General features: G+C 47.6%; 1 protein-coding gene across 1 annotated transcript in view; it reads left to right on the top strand.

Annotated features, from left to right (window-relative positions):
* The first annotated feature begins 4,873 nt into the window (after positions 1-4,873).
* Positions 4,874-22,062, top strand: part of LOC136157360 (ectonucleotide pyrophosphatase/phosphodiesterase family member 7-like) — a 38,188-nt gene continuing 20,999 nt past the window's right edge. The window contains exon 1 of the mRNA XM_065919279.1: positions 4,874-5,123. Within this exon, the coding sequence (XP_065775351.1) occupies positions 4,874-5,123 (250 nt within the window). The remainder of the gene's footprint in view (positions 5,124-22,062) is intronic.

Below are 22,062 nucleotides of genomic sequence, written 5' to 3'. Positions count from 1 at the left end.
CATTGTAATTGATCTTTGGATCAATCGCTAAGTATTTGAATCTGCAGCAACAGCCTGCCCATAGTAAGCAGTTCAGTCCGTGCTAGGTTTTTCCCTGCTGCTAAATCAAGCTGAGAGAACCACACTGAGGCTTTATATTCAAAGAAATGTTCCAAGCCTCAATCATCAACAGGTTTAAAAGGATACATCTCCTAATCCTTTCCTTTCATCACAGATATCTCTTTTTTTTTTTTTTCAGCCTACCACCCTCCCTTCTATCGAAATTTGCATCTCTTCCTACCAGTCACATGGTTCTGGTGGGGTTCGCAAAGAGCTGGACACGACTGAAGCAACTTAGCACACACACACCACATTCTTACTTGACTCCACCCTCCCCCACCCACCACTTCCCAGCCCCCACACAGTTGATTGGTCCAGGGACGGCAATCTGACCCAAACAGGCCAATCAGAGTTCTTCCCTCAGGTTTGTTTTTCCTAGCTGGAACTGGAAAAAGACAGTCATACTCTGTGATGACAGGAACTATGGAGTGAGACAGAGAGGAACTTCTGTGGCCACACTCCTCACTTTTGGAGAAAGCCAGTCCCAAGCAAGAGAAAACTGAGGTGATATGCAGACAAAGTCAGACACAGAGATGGGGAGAGAGATCTGGGGTGTGAGTCCCTGGAGCCAAACTGCGACCATGCCTTTCTGCAGAGTGACTTCCATGATCTGGGGAATCATGCCCAAAAAGGCCTCCAGCAGATGCCATGTGTGCAGCCCACTGGCAGTAACTGTTCTCGTACTACATATGCCCCAGACTGAAACACCCCACGCTGACCTTCCTCCCTGCCGTGAGTCACTCCCCCACTCCCCCATGGGTGCTCCCTGGGGATACGCCCAAATAAGCCACTTGCACTCCCATCCTTGTTTCAGGATCTGCTTTGAGGGAAAACAAGACTAGAGCATGGTCCCTTTTCTTACCTACCCTAGTAAGAGGTAGGTTTTTGTCATTTGCAACCAAGAGTTCTAACCATTACCTTCTGCTGGGATGATTCCTAAAATGTGCTTGGAAATTTCCTCATCTCCATTCCACTATGTCATAAATATGTTAATTTCTTAACAAAGTTTAATGGGATTGCAACCAAAGTTCCACAAAATGCACTGCACTTCTATACAAATTCCCAGTGACTGATATAAATGTCATGCAAAAGAAAGTAAGAGTCAGAGATAGCTCTACTGGGCTAGCAAAGAAGAATCTAGTCCAAGATAGCATGGGTGGGAGATGTTTCTGGAACTGGGGGACCCTCAAGCCTGCATGACCCACAGCTGAGTGCTAGAACAGCTTGAAAACATAGTGACCAGGACAAGATTTGCCCTCTACTCCATATCTCATCCTCCACCACATCCAAAGTGCTCAATAAATATTTGCTAAAACAGATGATGGATTTAAACCCTCCAAACCAGAGTTCAACAAAGAGAAAGCAAGATATCAGTGCTGTGACGATAAGCATCATGGTGGCCACCATTAGAACTCTCCCTAGCCAGCCACCTCCGCCACTCTCTGCTGATTGCACCAAAGGCTGCACTTTGGGGAAGATTCAGGGGACATGGTGGGTTGCTGCATGACTGCTGGCTGTTTCTTACGTGTTTTCTGTATTTCCAGAATGTTAAGATGTATGTGAATTGCTCCTAAAAGGGCCTAAAGGATTAACAAACAATTCTCAAAGGGCCAAACCGCTTAGAACAAATATTCACATTCCCTCCAAGAGTCTACAGACCAAGGACTCCCGGTTCTCTCTGAACCAAAGAACGCCTGGCCTGGGACAGTCCTGATCCCAGCGTCAACAGCAGCTCTCCTCCAGGCCTGGCTTTCCCAGAGCAGCATACGTTGTTCTTTGCCACCAAGGATATCCAGGGACACAAACTAAAGATAATGATGCTTTATTGGCCCTCAGTCATCTGTCCTTTCCATGTGCTGGAAGGAGTGCCAAGTCCAACTTGTCCAAGCACAAAATAGCATCATTGGCATCATTAGATCAGATATGGAAGCTATCAGTGGCAATTTATTATTGTATAAAAAGTAAACAACATTTGCTGAACACTTAACCAGTACTAAGGACCAATGCATTAACAGGATAGACTAAGTTATACCACAGTAACAAATTATCCCGAAATCTCAGTGGCTTGGCAACAGAGGATGACCTCTCACATTGCACATCCACCATGGGTTGGCTGGGAACTATGATCTATTTATCACTCAGAAGCCCAGCATGATGGAAATTCTACCATCTCAACACAAGGCTTCCACAGTTCCTATGGCAGCAATTGACAGGGCGAGGCGGTTATGCACCAATTCTTAAAAGCTTCAGGCTGGAAGTCATACATGCTGCTTCCACTCAAAACACAAGGGCCATGGTTACAAGGGGAATGGGGAGTGGCGGGGCGGGGGTGGAGGCAGGTGGATATCCCATGAGCAGTAAGCATTCATGTCAACATACATCATTTTATCTGAGGCTCATGACTTCAGGAAATACATTGTTGCTTTTTTACAGAGAAGGGAAGAGAGGCACAGAGAGGTTATAAGGTTTTCCCCAAGGGTAAAATGCAAGCCCAGAGCAGAGTTGTGAGCCCACCCTGCAGGGTGCAAAACACCCTCAACTGCTTCACTGCATACTCATCACAAAATTCTACGAAATTCTATCCTAGAACAAAACACCATGCTAATTAACAAGAGAGGCCAAGTGATGCAAATACAACGTGGAGCTCTCCTGATGCTCCACCTCCTCACCCCAAAAAGTCAACCTAAGCAAATACCTGGATCAAAATTCTCAGGCAGTTTCAGGAAGAGGGAAATGGTCACCTCATCTGGGTCTGATATTCTGCCTGCAGTCCACCCACATCAAGACAAAAACCTTCTAAAACTTCACCCGAAAACCTGAGCAGACTGTCACCTCCTGTCACTGGAAAGTCCACTGGTGACAGCTTTACACAACTCACAGATCCTTCAAAGCAGAAAAGGTAAATGTCATCCATGTACTTGTAGAAAGCGGCCACAGGCAGGTCTGTTAGGAGATGGTTATCACATCCAGATGAGCACTCGAGGTTAGATGCTACCAACAGGCTACTTCCTCCCAGCCTGCGAAACCCAAGTCTAGCAGCACCTCCTCCAGGGAAGCCTCCTCTGTCTGCCTCCCCAGGTGAGACCCTGTCCCTGTGCTCCCATACCACCTCCAGTGTGCACCTGTGGCAGGATTCTCCTTTATCTGCCTGCCTGTTCCCTGGACTCTGAGCCACACAGGCAAACCCTGCATCTGAACTTGTGTGTACCTGGCACCTAGCATCTATCACGTGCATTCTCAGTCACTAAGTTATGTCTGACTCTTTGTGACCCGATGGACTGTAACCCACCAGGCTTCTCTGTCCATGGGATTTTCCAGACAAGAATACTGGAGTAGGTTGCCATTTTCTCCTCTAAGGGACCTTCCTGACCCAGGGATCGAGCCCACGCCTTCTGTGCCTCCTGCGTTGGCAGGCAGATTCCTTATCACTGAGTCACTGGGAAAGCGCATAGCACATAGAATGTGCTCAATAAATGTGGGATGGAGGGACAGATGCTTAAGCCTGTTCACATCCATTTGTTCCCTTGGGGGAATTTTACATTCCCGTGTGCAGCAGACATGTAGCCAAGTATTAAAATGACAGTCACAGCCTCACTTCTGCTGGGTGGACTTGGAGAGGTTCTATAGCCTCTCTGAGCTGCTTATTCGACTACAGAGTAAAAACTGCCTCATAGATATGTTGTAAAAATTAAATGGAAAGTGGGGAATATTCAAACAAAAGCTCATATGCAAATGTTCACAGCACCACTATTCACAACAGCCAAAATGTGGAAGCAAGCCAAATGTCCGTCAGCTGGTGAACAAATGTATAAAATGTGGAACATCCATACACTGGAATATTATTCAGCCATAAAATGGAGTGAAGTGCCGACACATGCTGCAGCGCCACGAGAGAACCTTGAAAACATGGCACTCAGTAAACAAAGCCAGACACAAAAGCCCAGATGCTGTGTGACTCCGCTTATATGAAACGTCCAGAATAAGCAAACCCAAACAGACAGAAAGCAGATCACTGGTTGCTGGGGACTGGGGGGAGGGAGGAATGAGAACTGACTGCTAACATGCAAGGATGAAAACAGTCTGAACCTAGAGAGTGGTGAATGTGAGTGTACTAAATGTCAGCCCTGTGAATGGACTGAACGTCGCTGAGACTGTCCTCTTTCAAATGGTTAAAATGGTGAATTTTATCTTCTGTGTATTGGACCACGGTGATTTTTTTTTTATTCTTATGGGGAATATTCAACTTAATAACCTTTCTAGAATTTCAAAAAAAATTAAATGGGAGAGAATAGATGATGTATGTACAGTTCCCAGACCTCGTGGGCATGCAATCCACGGTGGCTGTTTTCATAATGAACAGTAATTTGTTCTCCCTATAAAAACAGGCTATATCGAGTAAAGGAAAGCACCGTACTAATTTGTTCTCCAAATGTTCACAACAGTGGAATCTGTACGAGTTCAAAACATTTGATGCGGTCTGCCTTTTTATATCATGGTAAGATCCACATAATACTGAGCACTGTTTTCACCATTTTAGCGTGCACGGGGCCGTCCGTGAAGCGCACCAGTGTTGTACAGACACCACCACCACCCGCCCCCAGAACTCTTCCATCATGTCAGAGGCGTGCCATCTCATTCTGCTCCAGGTGTGTTCTGGTCCACAATGGAGCTGGGGCAGAATTATCAACGTGGACTTTGCTCATCCACAGATAAAAAAGGGAGAAAACGGGAGCAGGCTGTGGCCCGCTGGTGAGAGCGTGGGAGGCGCTGAGCCATGACAGGCCCCCGGGCCCTCACGCTGCTGCTGCCCATCCTCCTGGCCTGGGCCGGCGGCCACCCTGTCCCGGGGACGAAGAGCTTCCGCAAGCTGCTGCTCATCTCCTTCGACGGGTTCCGCTGGGACTATGACCAGGACGTGGACACCCCCAACATGGACCGCCTGGCCCAGGAGGGCGTCAAGGCCAAGTACCTCACGCCGCCCTTCGTGACCATGACCTCCCCATCCCACTTCACCACCATCTCGGGTAAGCTCTGCCCCGTAGCCAGGCCACTGTGCCGGCAGAAGCCTGGTGTCCACCACTCCCTGAAACAGAGAGCTGCTTCTCTGTCACCTCTGGGGAGACTGAGGCAGCCCACGCGACTTGGGATTACTCCCTGGAAGAAGGGCTAGCTTAGCATGCTCAGGGATGCACAGGGTTGTCTTTAGAACCCATGGCCTGCAGACAGGATGGGGGCCACAGCTGCAGCCTCCAAAGGCATCTCTCCGATGCCCCAGGCCCACCCTACCCTCCACCTTGCCTTTCATATCATGGCCGGTGATCTTGTATACAGTAAATCAGTAAAAGACTTTTATTGAGAGTAATAAAATATTATGCCTAAAGTAATCAGTTAGATCAGGTAGCTCCCCTGCTTAATGCTGGTGCACTGGAGGGACATGTATGACCTTTGAAGAGAAGTTAAACTTTGTCTTTCAAAGACCCAGAAAGTCCCCACAGCCTGGCCCCTGACCCACTCTCATCTCTCTTCCCCTCACAAGCTTCCCTCCAGATCACAAAGGTCCCCTGCATGTGCCTCCAACCAGCCCCCACCTACCTCGGGGTCTTGCCCAAGCTGGTCCCTCCAGCTCACCTGGAGCATGTGGGTCAATGGGAGAGACGGACATCAGAGAAGTAAACACACTGATAGATGTCATTACAAGTCAGAGAGGCACCAAGATGGAAGAGGACAGCCTCTCTGGGAGAAGACAGCAAGGGCAAATGGACTTGAAATCAGAGAGACAGGGAAGGGCTCTTGGAGGAAGGTGGCAGTTGAGCTGCCAGTGAAAGAGATGTTGTGGGACTTTTCTGGTCGTTCGGTGGCTAAGACTCAGTGCTCCCAAAGCAAAAGGCCTGGCTTCAACCCCTCATCAGGGAACTAGATCTCACACGCTGCGACTAAGAGTTTGTATGCCGCAATTAAAGATCCCACATGCTGCAAGGAAGATCACAGATCCCACGTGCTTCCCTGGTGGCTCAGTGGTAAAAAGTTTGCCGGCCAATGTAGGAGACACGGGTTCAATCCCGGGTCCAGGAAGATCCCCCAGGCCGCAGAGCAACTAAGCCCATGCCCCACAACTACTGAGCCTGTGCTCTAGAGGCAGGGAGCCACAACTCCTGAGCCCACGTGCTGCAACCACTGAAGCCCGTGTGCCCTAGAGCCCGTGTGCCACCACAATGAGAAGCCTGCGTAGCAGTGAAGACTCAGCACAGCCAAACATAAATAAATAAAAAGAAAGAGACCTCAGGAGTCGAGAGGAAGGACAAGTGTTCCAGGCAGAGGGAACAGCATGTACGAGGTCTCTGTGACAAGAAGGAACGTGATGGACCCGGAATGCCAGCTGCCACTGAGCAAGGAGACTCCGGTCTAACTGAGAGGCAGAGGAGGGGGCAGTCAGGATGCGGGGACCCCCTCTAACAAGACTAACAGCAGCTCCCGTTTCAAATGTGAGCCTGCTGCCCGGCTCTGCGCCACAGGCTTTGCCTTGGGTATCTCCAGGACAACGCTGCGAAGCAAGTGCTGTCCCTGGTCCACAGTGAGGAAGCAACGACTCCACAAGGCTGAGTAACTGCTCAGCCACTTGGTCAGAAAGTGGGAAGGGAGAAGCCAGACGAGGGACCAGGGTGGCCCCAGACACACAGACTGGCTCTGCTCGTTCTGAACTGGGAATCTGCAGACTCCTCTCACAGGGCAGGGAGGGGTGCTAGTAATGTGAACCTCACCCCTCAACACACAGCCAGAAAATCACTTTTTGGTGTCCAAGGGCAGCTCTGGGAACCTCTGACATGATGGGCAAACTGCTGGTGCCTTTTTGCGGGGACTTCCACCCAATTCTCAAAGGGAACCTTGAATCAGAAACTCGAAAAATAAACCTGAGCAACCACTCAGAGGGAGATTTGCTGAGAGGGATTTTCCTACATGTAAACTCTTCCAGACGCAAGTCATTTGGGAACTATTAGCACCAGGAAACAGGAATGAAAGAGCACTTTTCTCTACTTCCCAGCGGCATTAACTTCAAAACACTTAAAAGATCTCCCATGGGCAGATTCTGGGTCCCAGAGCGCTGAGAATACAAGGGGCACAAAATATTGTAAGGCATGCTCACCTTTTACTGATCCCCAGAAGGCTTCTGATGAGATGATACACACAGTGAGAGCAAATTTTTTTAAATTACAAAATCACCCCAACACTACTGCCAGCAGGAAATGGAAACCTTACAGCTTCAATGGAGGGTAATTTAGCAACATCTCATACATTACAAACACACAAACTTTCTTATTTGGTGATTCCACTTGTAGGGCTCTATCCTACCATTACTAATTTGCTTTGTGGAAAATCATACACATACAAAGTTATTCATTACATTAGTTTGCAACAGTGAAAGAAAATAGAAACAACCTATCCATCCAGAGGCTAGTGGCTAAATGAAATACTGGACATGCATAGAATGGCATGCTCTGTCACCTCTAAAAGAAAAACTGAGAGGGGTTTCCCTGGCGGTCCAATGGTTGGGACTCTACACTTCCACTACAAGGGGCGCACGTTCAATCTCTGGTCGGGGAGCTAAAGATCCCACAGGCTGTGCAGCACAGCCAAAAATATTTTTCTTTTTTTTTTTAAACTAAGAAAAACAGGAAGCTTTTTGTTCCTGGTAGGAAGTTATCTCCAAGATGGATTAAGTGACAAAAGCAAGATGCAAAGAATATGTGTAGCATGCATATTTGTGTGCATATGTGTGTGTATATGTGCATATAGTTGCTTATAGATGCACAGAGAACCTCTAAAGAAATAAACAAGGAACTGGTAACACTGGTTCCTCCAGGAAGGAAATAGAGTGGAAGGGAAACTTTGAATTGTACATTCTGTGTACCTTTTAGATCTTGGACCATGTATATGTATTGCCTATAAAGTACTCTAGGTCTATAAAGTGCCTATATACATAAATTCACCCCATTATAGAAAAAAGCATGTTCTTCTGTCCTTCTTATTTATAACCAACCTGCCATTTATTGAGCTGGTCACTGCCTTAAAACAGGTTTTGAAGCCTCAGCACTATTGGCGTTTGGGACCAGATGGCCCTCTGTGGTGGGGACCATCCTATGCAGTGTGGGATGTTGGGCAGATCCCTGGTCTCCACCATCTAGGTGCCAGGAAGGTCCCTTCCTCCCGTTGTGACAACCAATAATGTCTCAGACATTGCCCAACACCCCCTGGGGGACAAATTGGCCCTCAGCTGGAAACCCCTGTCTTAAGTGATTGAACCACAACCTGGCTTACAAAAATGCTCAACAAGTACCACAATCGCCATATCCTTCAAGTCTCATAGCAGTGATGAGAAGTCAGAACAGGTGAGATATCTGAGGCCCATGAATGTACAAATCTTTCCTGAGGTCCCGCAGCAGACATTCTGCTGAGGGGCAGGGCAGGACTTGAATTCAGCCCTGGATGGTCCCAGACACTGGACATCACTCCCTGCCTTTGGTATGCCTAGAGCCATCTGGTGTTCTTCCTTCTAATTAAGTGGTCATCCCAAACACCTTTGAAAGTTGCACATCCTCGGAGCTCCCAGGCAGCAGGGAGCCATCCCAAATATGCTGTATTAATGACACAGAGGCCACTGTGGACCCAATAAAAGCACCAGCATTTGTCTTCGTGAGCTGGGCTCAAGCCGACCTCTGTCTGACTCCAGTGTGGAAAAGCATCATCCGTAATAGAGAAAATAATAGATAAAAATTGGTGCTGCCAGCACCCGAAGACCTCTTCAGATTCCAGGGGGTAGGCCTGACACAAAGTATGATGAAAGGGGCTCTCTGGGCCCAACGACTAATTAACTGGACATCTTATGAACACCTCAGGGCCAGTTAACTCAGGAGAGGGGTGAGGAGACAACGCTGCTGTCCTGCTGCTCAGCTCAGCTGCACCAGGGGCTGCTCCCACAGGGGCTCCGTGGAGCCCAAGGAGGCAAGCAACCACTCCTCCAAGCTTCCCAGACAGAGGCCAAGAGGTTAGGGGCCAGGCGGTCCCAGGCAGGTACCACGCGGCAAGGAGAGGCCGTGGCCCAGGCATAAGACATAGCTGACTTGGCTGGTGAGGTCAGAACTCTGAGCAGCACGGCCTCCTCGTGCCTGGGGGCTGTCAGATGTGTGGTATCTGGGCCCTCATCCCAGACCTAGGATCCCTCATCAGTTGTCCTGATGCTGGTGAAGAAAGTCTTGGAGAGTTTGTTAGGACTGTGTTCATCCTTTCAACTGACAAATACCACTGGAGCATCCCTGTGGAGCTGGGCAGTGTAGATGGTGGCCAGCTTCCCACTAACGGGTCTCCAGGGTCTAGCCATCTTTGTAGGGCTTGACACACAGCCTCGGGCTCCCGCCCGCTCTGCTCCCAAACCCCACACATCTTTTGGGAGGTTTCGCTTCCTTCTCGCTGCCACTCCACCAGGGTCAAGGACAAGGAGCCCTTTCCTTGGCAATCTTTCTGCCTCTGGGCTTCCTTTCTCAGGGAATCAGACGGGAGAGATTTGTTCTTACTCCCGTGTGTCCCCCCCCCAAACCTTTCTCTACACCCCAACTCCTCCGTGGCTCCCATAAGAGGCTTAGTATGTGAAACCCCAAAACCAAAAGTAGTCTCTGATTTCTCCACTTTCTCCCAAGGGGTCCCTTCCTCGGGACATGGAAACAGAAATCCTGACTGCTTGAATGAAGGAAAGACTAAAGGAGAGAAGTTTGGTTTTGTTTTTTTAATATTTATTTGACTGCATTGGGTCTCAGTTGAAGCACATGGAATCTTTGATTCTCATTGAGGCATGCAGGATGTTTTGTGGCAGCATGCAAACTCTTGGATACAGCATGTGGGACCTAGTTCCCTAACCAGGGATTGAACTCAGGCCCCCTGAGCTGGGTGCATGGAGCCTTAGCCACTGAACCACCAAGAAAGTCCCAGGAGAGAGTATTTTAAAAATAAAGCTATTAATTTAAAATATCCCACCTCATCATCACTCCATATCAGAAAATCTTTGCATCCTTATAAAGGGTGTGTTTTTCCTCCAAGTATTTGCCCCCAGCACCGCCTGCAAGTGGGACTTCTGGACAGGATGGAGGCTCCTAAGACCTGGGTAACATTCTCCCTCCAGTCCCGCAGGGCCGGGCACTGGGCAGGGCTGCATGTTGATCAAGCTGTTTCCCTCATTCGAAGGGCTATTACTTCCTCCAAGGGTAGTTTTCTTCTTCCCATCTGGCTCCACCCTGCTCCTTTCATCACCCCTACCTCCTTGAACACACACACACACCCCCCCAGCAGTCTTGGCCACAGCACCTGACCGTTCCTTTAAATGGAATGATGCATTCGTTTTCTGTGGCTGCATAACAGCCACACAAACTTAGCAGCTTAGGACAACACCCATTTATTTTCTCTCAGATCCCATGGTCAGGACTCTGAGCATGGCTGACTTTAGTCCTCTGCTCAGGGTCTCACGAGGCTGCAGTCGAGGTGCCAGCTGGGGTGGTCTCATCTGAGGCTCAGGGTCCTCTCCCAAGGTTATGCAATTGTTAGAAGACTTCCTTTCCCCGCAGCTGCAGAACCCAGGCAGCTTGCTTCTTCAAGGCTGGCAGGAGAGTATCTCCTCTGGAGTCTCTGCTAAGAGCGCACCTGCTGAGGTCAGGCCCAGCAAGGATAATCACCTCTGGATTAACTCAGAGTCAACTAGTTAGGGCCCTTAGTTACCTCTGCAAAATCCCTTCAACTTTTCCATGTTCACTGGTTAGAAGCCAGGCGCAGGTCCCACCCATGTGCAAGGGAAGGGAATTCTAACAAGCGTGTATATCTGGGGCATCAATCCTGAGGCCATCTTAATTCTGCCTATCATGAGTAGGTCATGAATGGGGCTCAGACAGCCAGAGGGGAAGCATTGGTCTTTGTGGAAAGGTGACAGGTAGTAGGGGATGGTGCCCCAGCGTGGAGCCCCAGAAAACCCCAGAATCATGGTCCAACCCCTAAGGCTAAAGGGCACAGTGACTGACTGTGGAGGCTGAACTTCCCACATCACAGTCTCCACATCCATAGGAGACCCTCTCTGTTGCTTAGATAAAGGTGATGATGATGATTCTGAAGGAGGAGGAAGACTGCTAATTTGAAAATACTTATACTAATCTCCTAGGGCTGCCATAACAAAGCACCACCAAACCTTGTGGCTTAAAAGAATAGAAATTCATTGTCTCATGGCTCTAGAGGCGAGAAGTTTGAAATCAAGGAGTCATTAGAACAATAAAGCTATGGGTTTTTTTTCCAGTAGTCAGGTACATATATGAGAGTCGGACCATAAAGAAGGCTGAGAGTCAAAGAATTGATACTTTTGAACTGTGGTGCTGGAGAAGACTCTTGAGAGTCCCTTGGTCTTCTAGATCAAACCAGACAATCCTAAAGGAAATCAACCCTGAATATTCATTGGAAGGACTGATGCTGAGCTGAAGCTCCAATATTTTGGCCACCTGATGCAAAGAGCCAACTCGCTAGGAATGACCCTGATGCTGGGAAAGGTTGAAGGCAAAAAAAGAAGGGGACGGTAGAGGATGAGGTGGTTAGATATAGCATCATCAACTCAATGAACATGAATTTGAGCAAACCGGGTGATAGTGAAGGGCAGGCACGCTGCAGCCCATGGGGTCACAAAGAGTTGGACACAATTTACAACCGAACAACAAACAAGAGTGATATTTTCTCCGAAAGTGGTAGGAACCCTTTGTTTCCTCCAAGCTTCTCAGGGTTTGCCAGTGATCTTTGGCATTCCTTGACATGTAGGTACATCCCTCCAGCCCTTTGTCCAGCCCAGGGAGTTCTCCCTATGTCTCTGTCTTCACATGGCTGTCTTAATAGGACACCAGTCACTTGGATTAGGGGCCCACCCTACTCTCTAATGACCTCACCTCTGCAATGATCCTGTTTCCAAATAAGGTCACATTCTGAAGCTCTGGGGTTTAGGACTCCAAAATATCTTTTTTGAGGAGCAGAGTCCAAACCCATATTCCCAAGATTGACTCTCCCTGGACCGGTTTGCTTCTTCAGAACCAATCTCTGTGGCCAGGGGGATGGAATGATGCTAATCACGTGCTCACACCCAGGTCAGGATGGGGAATGGCAAGCTTGACACAAACCATGTCACCCATGGGGGACTGATGAGTCCCCAGTGGAAAGTCAGGGACTGTCATCAGAGGGAGAAGCAACAGAAGAAGGACTGGCATGAACCTCAGCCTGGGCCCCATGGTGTGGGGATGTGGGGTTGCAGTTGGTGACCCAAGACCGAGTCCCAAGAAATCCCAACTCAGTCCATGGGTCAGTCCACAGGGCAGGAGTGCCCAGTGGATTCAGTGACCACACCTCCCAGCTCTGTCCCTCTGTGGCCCTGAACTCTGCCATAGTTTCCCTCAGACCTTGCTGAAATGAAAAGTCATTCTCTGGGGGCGAGCAGTTCATTCCACTAGTTTAAATCACACAATTCCCTCTCCTTCTCCAGAAGCCTGTACTTACTGCTCCATCACTGGTAATGACAATGAACATTTTCTGCAATCTCAGTTTTTATTACAAAGTGATTGAGGACCAGCAAGATTAAGTTATGCTGCTGAAACTAAGGAAATTCCGCCAAGCAAATAGTGGGTGGATAGGAAGTCTTATAGTAGCATGTATTTCCTCTCCCAAGGAACTGACTGAAAATAAGAAGCTATCACCGCCACATTTCAGATGAAAGCCACAATACTGTAACCTGACCATTTTAGATCTAGTCAAATGGACACGGCCTGGGGGTGAAAGAAGATGCTCTATGAGATGAAAGTGAGAAAGTCAAAGTGTTAGTCTCTCAGTCATGTACGACTCTTTGCGACCCCATAGACATTAACCCGCCAGACGACTCTGCCCATGGAATTCTCCAGGAAAGAATACTGGAGTGGGCAGTCATTCCCTTCTCCAGGGGATCTTCCTGACCCAAGGATCAAACCCAGGTCATCTGTATTGCAGGCAGATTCTTTACTGTCTGAATCACCAGGAATGAAGGTCTAAAATAAAGCAAGTGAGGTCCTCACAGTTCCACATTTCCTCTTTTCTTGAAAAGACACTCAACAGCATTCTCAGGGCCTCTGGCAGCCAGAATAAAAAGTCTCTCTCAGTTTCAGAACCACCAAGGCAACCCCAAAACTGGAGCAACCACTTATGGCTTTGTCGACTCTGTGCTGCACAATTTTGAGGGGGTTGTTTTCATTAACATTATATGGGTGGAGCCCCCTGGAGGTGTGCAGGACACCGCTTGCACAAATGAGCAATCACATTCTATCCCAAAATCAACCTATGAGTAAATATTCCTCACTGATACTGCAGTCAATCGTGAGTCCACCTCTCCTTCATGAGACAAAGCAAAAAAGTGTGGCCAAAGGCACTTGGATGATTTCTTTTTTTTTTTTTTTTTTTGGTGTGTCAAGTCTTTGCTGAGACTTGTAGTTCTCTGCCCAGGGATCGAACCCAGGTCCTCTGCATTGGTAGTGCAGAATCTTAACCACTGGATCACCAGGAAAGTCCTCACTTGGATGATCTTTAAGACTTGATCAGAGTTTCTCATTGTCCTGCTGTTGATATTTGAGGCCAGATCATTGTCTTGGGGGGTGGCCTGTCCTGTGCATTGTAGAAGGTTTAGCAGCATCCCTAGCCTATATTCACTAGATTCCAGCAGCATCCCTCTCCTAGTTGTACCTGATGTTTCTTAGGAGGTAAAACAACCCCCCAATTGAGAACCTGTGAACTAGAAGTGTAATATGCAAATCACATGTAAATCAGAGACCCGAAGGTCATATACATGATACGCTAGCCAGTGGACAAAAAAGACTGAATGAAAAAGGTAGGAGAGGTAGGGAAAGAGAAACGAAATCAAATTCCTGCTTCCGGTAGCAACACAAGCCCAGCAGATATTGTTGGAAACCCAGTCAGATGATGCCATAAACCTTCATCAGCTCCCATCCTGCTCCCCCGGAAACAACGCTCTGACGAAAATGTCCTGAAAGCCAGCAAAACCCACAAACATGAAGAAGCAAAGCAAATAAAACCACAGACTGAGATAGAAAAGGTGTCCCTCCAACACCAGCCATTTCCACAAGAGGATGAAAATGGATTCATGGGGAAAAAACTAAAGAGAAAGGATGGCTGGGAAAACAAGGCATTTCCTAACTTTTCATTGTAGAAATTTCCAACTTGCAGAAAAAGTAGAGAGAATTTCACAATGAAGCTCTGTGAACCCGGCACCGAGCTGCAAAAATGTGTCCACAATTCACCTCACCTGGCCTCCACTGTCCCCACTCAAGGCCCTTTCTTTCCTCCTTCCTTCTTTCCTTCCTTGAATCTTTTACAGCAAGTTTCAGACATCATGCCACTGCATGCATAACACATTGGCGTGCCATTCTATCCTAAGCATTTGGTTTGTATCTACAAAACTTCCACTTCATAACAGATTTGACATGAATAAACTAGAATCCTTGCAGGTAGAGAAGAGATCTAATTGTCACCGTACAGTTTATCCTACTAGAGCTTCTCAAATTTAAACGTGTATATGAATCATCTAGGCTTCCCAGGTGGCTCAGGGGTAACGAACACGTCTGCCAATTCAGGAGACACAGTTTCAATCCCTGGGTCAAGAAGACCCCCTGGAGAAATAAATGGCAACCCACTCCAGTATTCTTGCCTGGGAAATCCCATAGACAGAGGAGCCTGGCAGGCTACAGCCCCTGGGTTCGCAAAGAGTCAGACACGACTTACCAACTACACAACAACAAGCTCCCAGGTGCTGCCAGTGCCGCAGATCCATGCATCACCCAGAGGAAGGATTAACCCAAAACACCAGAGCAGTGAAGCAAAAAATCATGACTGCTCGGGATCCCAAGGCCTTGAGTGAGAGAAAAGGCTGGGACCACTTGAGACTGAGGACTCAGGTGTATTGGTTTCCTGCAGCTGCTGCAACAAAGTGCTATGAACTGGGTGACTTAAAGCAACAGAAAGTCTGGAGGCCAGAAGTCCAAAATCAGGGTGCCAATGGGCCAGGCCCTCTCCAGAGGCTCTAAGGGAGAAGCCTTCCTTACCTCTTCCACTTCTAATAGCTGTCTGCATTCCTGGGTGTGTGACCACATCACTCCAATCTCTGCCTCTGTGGTCACATTGATTCCTCCTTTTCTTCTTTTTTTTTTGCCTCCTCCTTTTCTATCTGTGCCTTTTCTGCCTCTCATAAGGACACTTGCTTTTGCATTTAGAGCCTATGCAGATTGTTTTTGTTGTTCAGTCACTAAGTCCTGCCCAACTCTTTTCAACACCATGAACTGTACCATGCAGTCTTCCCTGTCCTTCGCTATCTCCTAGAGTTTGCTCAAACTCAAGTCCATTGAATCAGTGATGCCCTCCAACCATCTCATCCTCTGTCATCTCCTTCTCCTCCTGCCCTCAATCTTTCCCAGCATCAGGGTCTTTTTCAATGAGTTGGCTCTTCCCATCAGGTGACCAAAGTATTGTAGCTTCAGCATCAGTCCTTTCAATGAATATTCAGGGGTGATTTCCTTTAGAATTGGCTAGTTTGAGCTCTTTGCTGTCCAAGGGAGCTGTCCAAGACTCTCAAGAGTCTTCTCCAGCACCACAATTTGAAAGCATCAACTTTTCGGTGCTCAGCCTTCTTTATAGTCCAACTCTCCCATCCGTACGTGACTACTAGAAAAACCACAACTTTGACTATATAGACCTTTATTGACAAAGTAATATCTCTGCTTTTTAATATGCTGTCTAGGTTTGTCATAGCTTCCCTTTCAAGGATCTTTTTAATTTTGTGCTGCAGTTCACCATCCACAGTGATTTCGGAGCCCAAGAAAAGAAAATCCGCCACTCTTTCCACTTTTTACCTATTTGCCATGAAGTGATGGGACCAGATGCCATGATCTCAGTTTTTTTAATCTCCTCATCTCAAAATCCTGAACTGAATTACATCTGCAGAAACTCTGTTCCCAAATAAGGCAACACTCATAGGTTCTGACGGAGAAGGCAATGGCACCCCACTTCAGTACTCTTGCCTGGAAAACCCCATGGATGGAGGAGCCTGGTAGGCTGCAGTCCATGGGGTCGCTAAGGGTCGGACACGACTGAGCAACTTCACTTTCACTTTTCACTTTCATGCATTTGGGAAGGAAATGGCAACCAACTCCAGTGTTCTTGCCTGTAGAATCCCAGGGACTGGGGAGCCTGGTGGGCTGCCGTCTATGGGGTCGCACAGAGTCGGACACGACTGAAGTGACTTAGCAGCAGCAGCAGCAGCATAGGTTCTAAGAATAAGAATATGGACATATCCTTGAGGAGGGGAGGCACCATTCAGGCCACTCCACCAGTAAGAAGGGAAAATTAATTGAGAAAAAATGCAGAACAGAGGACAGATCCCGTTTCTGTGACAGTGGCCAGTAAGGCAGGTCAAGGGTAGAACTGGGTGCTAACAGGGTTCCCAGATGAAACATAAGTGCAGCTGTCCGCTTCCAGCTTCTTGAAGAGAGAATGTTTCTGTTTCTGACAAAGGATTAAAGGAAGAGGTGGGGAGTGAGAAAGCTGTTCTCTGCTGGCCTAGTTCCTGAGGAATCGTGCATCTGCCTTCAGGCCATTCTCAAGTCCTGTTCAGGGATAGAATGATTTATTGACAGTCATAATTAAAAAGCAATGCCAAAAAAAGAAGCAGTCAGCACTTTTCATCTGCAGTTTCACATGAGAAAGAGCAGTTTACTAAAATGGACGCTAGGGTCTTACGTCCCTGTCCAGAAAAGGGCTGCCATTGTGGGGTGCCTTGCTGGGGTCAAGCCTCATGACTGCAGCAGGAGTGATGAGGTTTTAAATTTGGAATGGTACACTGAGCCACCCGTTCTCATCCCCAGCACTTTCATTACAGGTCCAGTGGATCATCCATGTGGCACTCTGGGTTTGTAGACTTGGGGAGAATGTAGTTTTGCGCCCCACTGAGGGCTGTTTATCCACCAGTGTCTTGGCTGTAGGTCTGACTGAGCTTGTCTGCTCCAGACTGGAGCACTGGGTTGATTTAAGGTGGTTGGTTGACTTCATTTAAAGGCTGTTCTTCCTCATTGATTTCATATCAGCTGGTTAAGAAGACCTTTCTTCTTTGGTTTGTGGAATGTGAACTTAACGAAACACTGGACCCCACGAATTGGGAGGAAAATGAAGATATGTTTATATCTTAATATGTTAGGTTGGTTCAAAGGAATTACTGACTGATACACAATAGATCCTTAAAGTGAAAGTTGCTCAGTCGTGTCTGACTCTATGCAACCCAATGGATTATACAGTACATGGAATTCTCCAGGCCAGAATACTGCAGTGGGTAGCCTTTCCCTTTTCCAAGGGATCTTCCCAACCCAGGGATTGAACCCAGGTCTCCCACATTGCAGGCGGATTCTTTACCAGCTGAGCCACAAGGGAAGCCCAAGAATTCTGGAGTGGGTAGCCTATCCCTTCTCCAGGGGATCTTCCCTATCCAGGAATCAAACCGGGGTCTCCTGTATTGCAGGCAGATTCTTTATCAACTGAGCTATCCAGGGAAGCCCAGTAGGTCCTTAAAATATTGTTAAATAAATGAATGCATGACAAAGTGTATCTATCCCCATATAATCTATTAGCAAATAGTTACTATTGCACCTGAAAAGTTGTGGTAGGAATTGAGCAAATGTTTGGGGGCATGCATGTATGATGAATCCCTTCAGTTGTGTCCAACTTTTTGCAACTGTAACCTGCCAGTCTCCTCTGTCCAGGGCATTCTCCAGGCAAGAACACTGGAGTGGGTTGCCATGCCCTCCTCCAGGGGATTTTCCTGACCCAGGGATTGAACCCACATCTCTTATGTCTCCTGCAATGGCAGGAGGGTTCTTCACCACTAGCGCCACCTGGGAAGCCCCTTGGGGGCAGGGGGATGCTCTTATTGAATATATTAAGTTATGTGTTTTATTTTAATTCCACTAAAGGTTTATTTTATAGGCTTATTTAATGATTTTAACTATTCTTTATAGGCTTATTTTCATCCCACTACAGTAATTTTTTTCCCAAATTGAGTTGGGACTAAATCAAGGCCTGCTTTCTACTTGTTCAGTTAGTGCTGGCCGTCTACTATTGGGGCAGAGGGTGGGAGGGAATTTGTTCGATTAAATCGAACAAACATTTGTTGAATGCCTACTATGGGCAAAGGTCTACACTTTGTGCCAGGGAGACACCAAAATAAATGAGGTACAGCCCTACTCTCAACTACATCAGGAAGTAATAGAAATCCATTCACACTAGTACAAGGAAAGGACCGCAAGGCAACGCATTTCAGAGGCAAACTCACGATCATGGGAACCAAATGCGAGGCAACTGGGGAATAGAAGCTGCAGTTATAGAGACCAAACTTCCTCCTCTGGCTCTCGGAAGCCCTGTGGTCTCTCTTATCTGCCCCGTGGGCTTTCTTGTCTCTGCTTCCCTCATTCGTGACCACTTTTCTCTTTTCACTCCTGGTTCATTGTGGGAGACAGCAGAGCCTACCACCAGCTGATTAGTTATTGTGTCTTTTGGTTCAAATTTTAAGAAAGAGAGAATTGGGTTTCTGGCCAACCAACTGAACAAAGGGAGACTTGGGACAAACATGGCATACCTAGACATGTCTGTTAGCAGGGCCTATTAGTAGAGGAATTCCAAGAAGAAAAAAAAATAGCGGTGAGTATTATAAGCACCCAGAACACATTCTATTTTTAACTCTCTCCCGCCCCCTAGAGTATAAATACCATGAGACAGTCTACCACAGTACTTCGTTCAAAATATCTGAGAAGGGGAGAAAAGAAGGGATAGAACTCAACTCTGGTTTCCTAAACCATATTTGAGAAATAAATACACATCAGTCCCTGAGAACCAGGGGAAGGAGTTGAATCTAGCTTGGTTTGCTCCCAGACCTGAAACGCTCAGCTGGGTGAATTACATGCACCTTGCCATAACTGATACAGTGTGGGAGTCTGCATTGTACCCTAATTAAAGTGTAATTAGCAAGCAGCAGGAATCCCATTCACTAGAAGAGCTCATCCTACTTCCTGTTTCACTTGCATAATTACCCTCCTCGCTAGACACTGAAATGACAGTGATGACAGACTCTCAGAATGATGGAGCCTGGAAGGCCCTTGGAAACCATTAACCCCACTGGTTCTACAGACAGGAAAACTGAGGTCCAGAGAGAGATCAAGGGCTTACAAGCCCAGCCATCCGCCCCACACACACACTCCTCTTGTGCAGCATCATGTGAAACCAGCAGGCTCTGGAAGTCTAGGCACAGACAACTGCGTTTACTGCCTTCACGCAGTATTCCCAGCCAGGTCCTCCCAATTGTCTCCAGAGAGTGTGCTGCATGCTCAGTCACTCCATCATATCCAACTCTGAGGCCCCATGGACTATAGCCCGCCAGACTCTTCTGCCCATGGGAGTCTCCAGGCAAGAATACTAGAGTGGGTTGCCATCTCCTACTCCAGGGGATCTTCCCAATCCAAGGTTTGAACCTGTGTCTCTTGCATCTCCTGCATTGTCAGGCGGATTCTTTACAACTGCGACACCTGGGAAGCCCCAGAGTATAATGCAGAGAAAATGCAATTCAAGTAAAACCGTGCTGGCTGCTCCCAGCAGCGGCATGTTTCCTAGCTTCCCCTCTCCTCTGTCTCGTTTTGCTCCCGTTCCAGAATTGGCCTTTGACAAGGATAAAGAGGTCTCAACAGCAAGAAGGAGGAACTGACAGGGCAGTGGAAACCTCTGCTGGGTGATGAGTGGTCCCCGGCCACTGGTTGGGTTGCCTTTAAGTGTTAGGGTGGGAATAACCCAAACACCACGGAGCCGATTCCTTTTGTACAATTACTGGAATGAGCCATGCCACAGAATGGAAGGGTCATGCTCCCCAAGCTCATTTTAGATTAGTTGTTTGAAACTCAGGTGATATTATTTTGAGGGAGAAATGGATGCTATGATTGGTTGGCCTACTTAACTTATGTTATAACTGACTTCTGGGTCCCAGGGCATGGAAGCCAGAATGTGTAGGGTGCAGGAGGAGAAAGCTTCTGTGCCTGCAGTGTGTGTGTGCATGCTAAGTCGCTTTAGTCGTGTCCGACTCTCCAACTCTATGGACTCTAGCCCACCAGGTTCCTCTGTCCACGGGATTTTCCAGGCAAGAATACTGCAGTGGATTGCTATGCTCTCCTCCAGGGGAATCTTCCTGACCCAGGGATCGACCTGCATCACTTGCATCTCCTGCACTGGCTTCCCCCAAACCCCCTCCCATGTCCTCCTAGTGGCTCTGGACACCCCCACCCCCACATTTCCCCAGACACCAGAGTGATCCAGAGTCTGAGGGCTCCCTGGTCCCTCAGGGAAGAGGGTGTGGGACTACAGGCAGCCCAGATTTTGGAGCAAGGGGCAGTCTGCTGGAACTAATCCACATGCCTGTGTGAAGGACTAACAGTCCCTGAACCAGTGGTTCCGACATGTCAGTGTGCACTCAAACCACCCAGAGAGGTTGTTAAAATGCAGACTCCTGGCCCCCACCCACAGCTCTATATTCAGCAAGGATTAGAATGGGGACCCGGGAATCTGTGTTTATAACAAGCAACTCAATTGATTCGAATGTTGATGGTAGTTAATACCATGGAGAAACACTAGAATGGGTGAAATGGTAGGCATTCATAATTCCACGTGATCTGCTCTTTCCTGGGTGAAGAGAGTCACATAGAACAGGATTCAGGATATTATAGGTTTCTTTAAAAATAAGGGCAAAAGAGAGCTCCCTGGGTGTCTATGTCTGTGCTTCCATGTCATCTGCTGTGATGACAGGGTTCAGTTATCAGGAAGCTGTAACAAGAAGGCTCCTGGGAGATTTCAGAAGGCTTCCGTTATTTATTTGTGAGGTTTCAAAGATTCTTGCCAATGCAACCTCTACCTGCTTCTAACAGAGTACTCTCACTCACGGTGTTCACAGGCTGCAAAGCTCAACATTGTCAGGCATTCGGGAAATGCAATTCAGAATCACAGTGAGTTACTCACACCTGCTATGCTGGACATAATCAAAAAGAGGAAAACAGCAAGTGTTGAACATTGCTAACGGGAAGGTAAAACGATGCAGTCACTGTGGAAAACAGCTTGGTGGTTCCTCAAAAAGTTAAACATAGAGTTACCGTATGACCCAGCAATTGTACTCCTAGGTATTTACCCAAGAGAATTGAGAGCAAGGACTCAAACAGAGACTTGTACATGAATGTTCATAGCAGCATTATTCACAGCAGCCAGAAAGTAGAAACAACCCGAATGTGTACCAACTGATGGATGGATGAATAAACAAATTCTGGTCTATCCAGGCAATGAAATATTATGCAGCCATTAAAAGGAATGGAGTATACATTCATGATACAACAGGGATGAAGCCAGGAAACATGAAGCTCAGTGAAAGAAGCGAGACACAAAACACCACATACTGAATGAGTCCACTTCTGTGAAATGTCCAGAATAAATAAATCCATAGAGATAGAAAGCAGATTACTGGCCACCAGGAGGTGTGGAGTGGAGCGCTGCAGAGTGACTGCTAATAGGCAGAGTCCCTTTCTGGGGTGATGAAAATGTACTAGAACTAGAAAGAGGTCCTGGTTGCGCAACATTGTGAATGCACAAAATGCTGCAGAATTGTTCACTTTAAAATGTGAATGGTTAGTTTTATGTCACTGCTGCCAATGCTAAGTCATTTCAGTTGTGTCAGATTCTTTGCAATCCCATGGACTGTCACCTACCAGGTTCCTCTGTCCATGGGATTCTTCAGGCAAGAACACTGGAGTGGGTTGCCATGTCCTCCTCCAGGGGATCTTCCCGACCTGGGAAGAA

Source organism: Muntiacus reevesi, chromosome 2, assembly GCF_963930625.1.
Source record: "Muntiacus reevesi chromosome 2, mMunRee1.1, whole genome shotgun sequence".
NCBI classification, from domain to species: Eukaryota; Metazoa; Chordata; class Mammalia; order Artiodactyla; family Cervidae; genus Muntiacus; species Muntiacus reevesi.
This window is presented reverse-complemented; position numbering and strand designations above follow the sequence as displayed.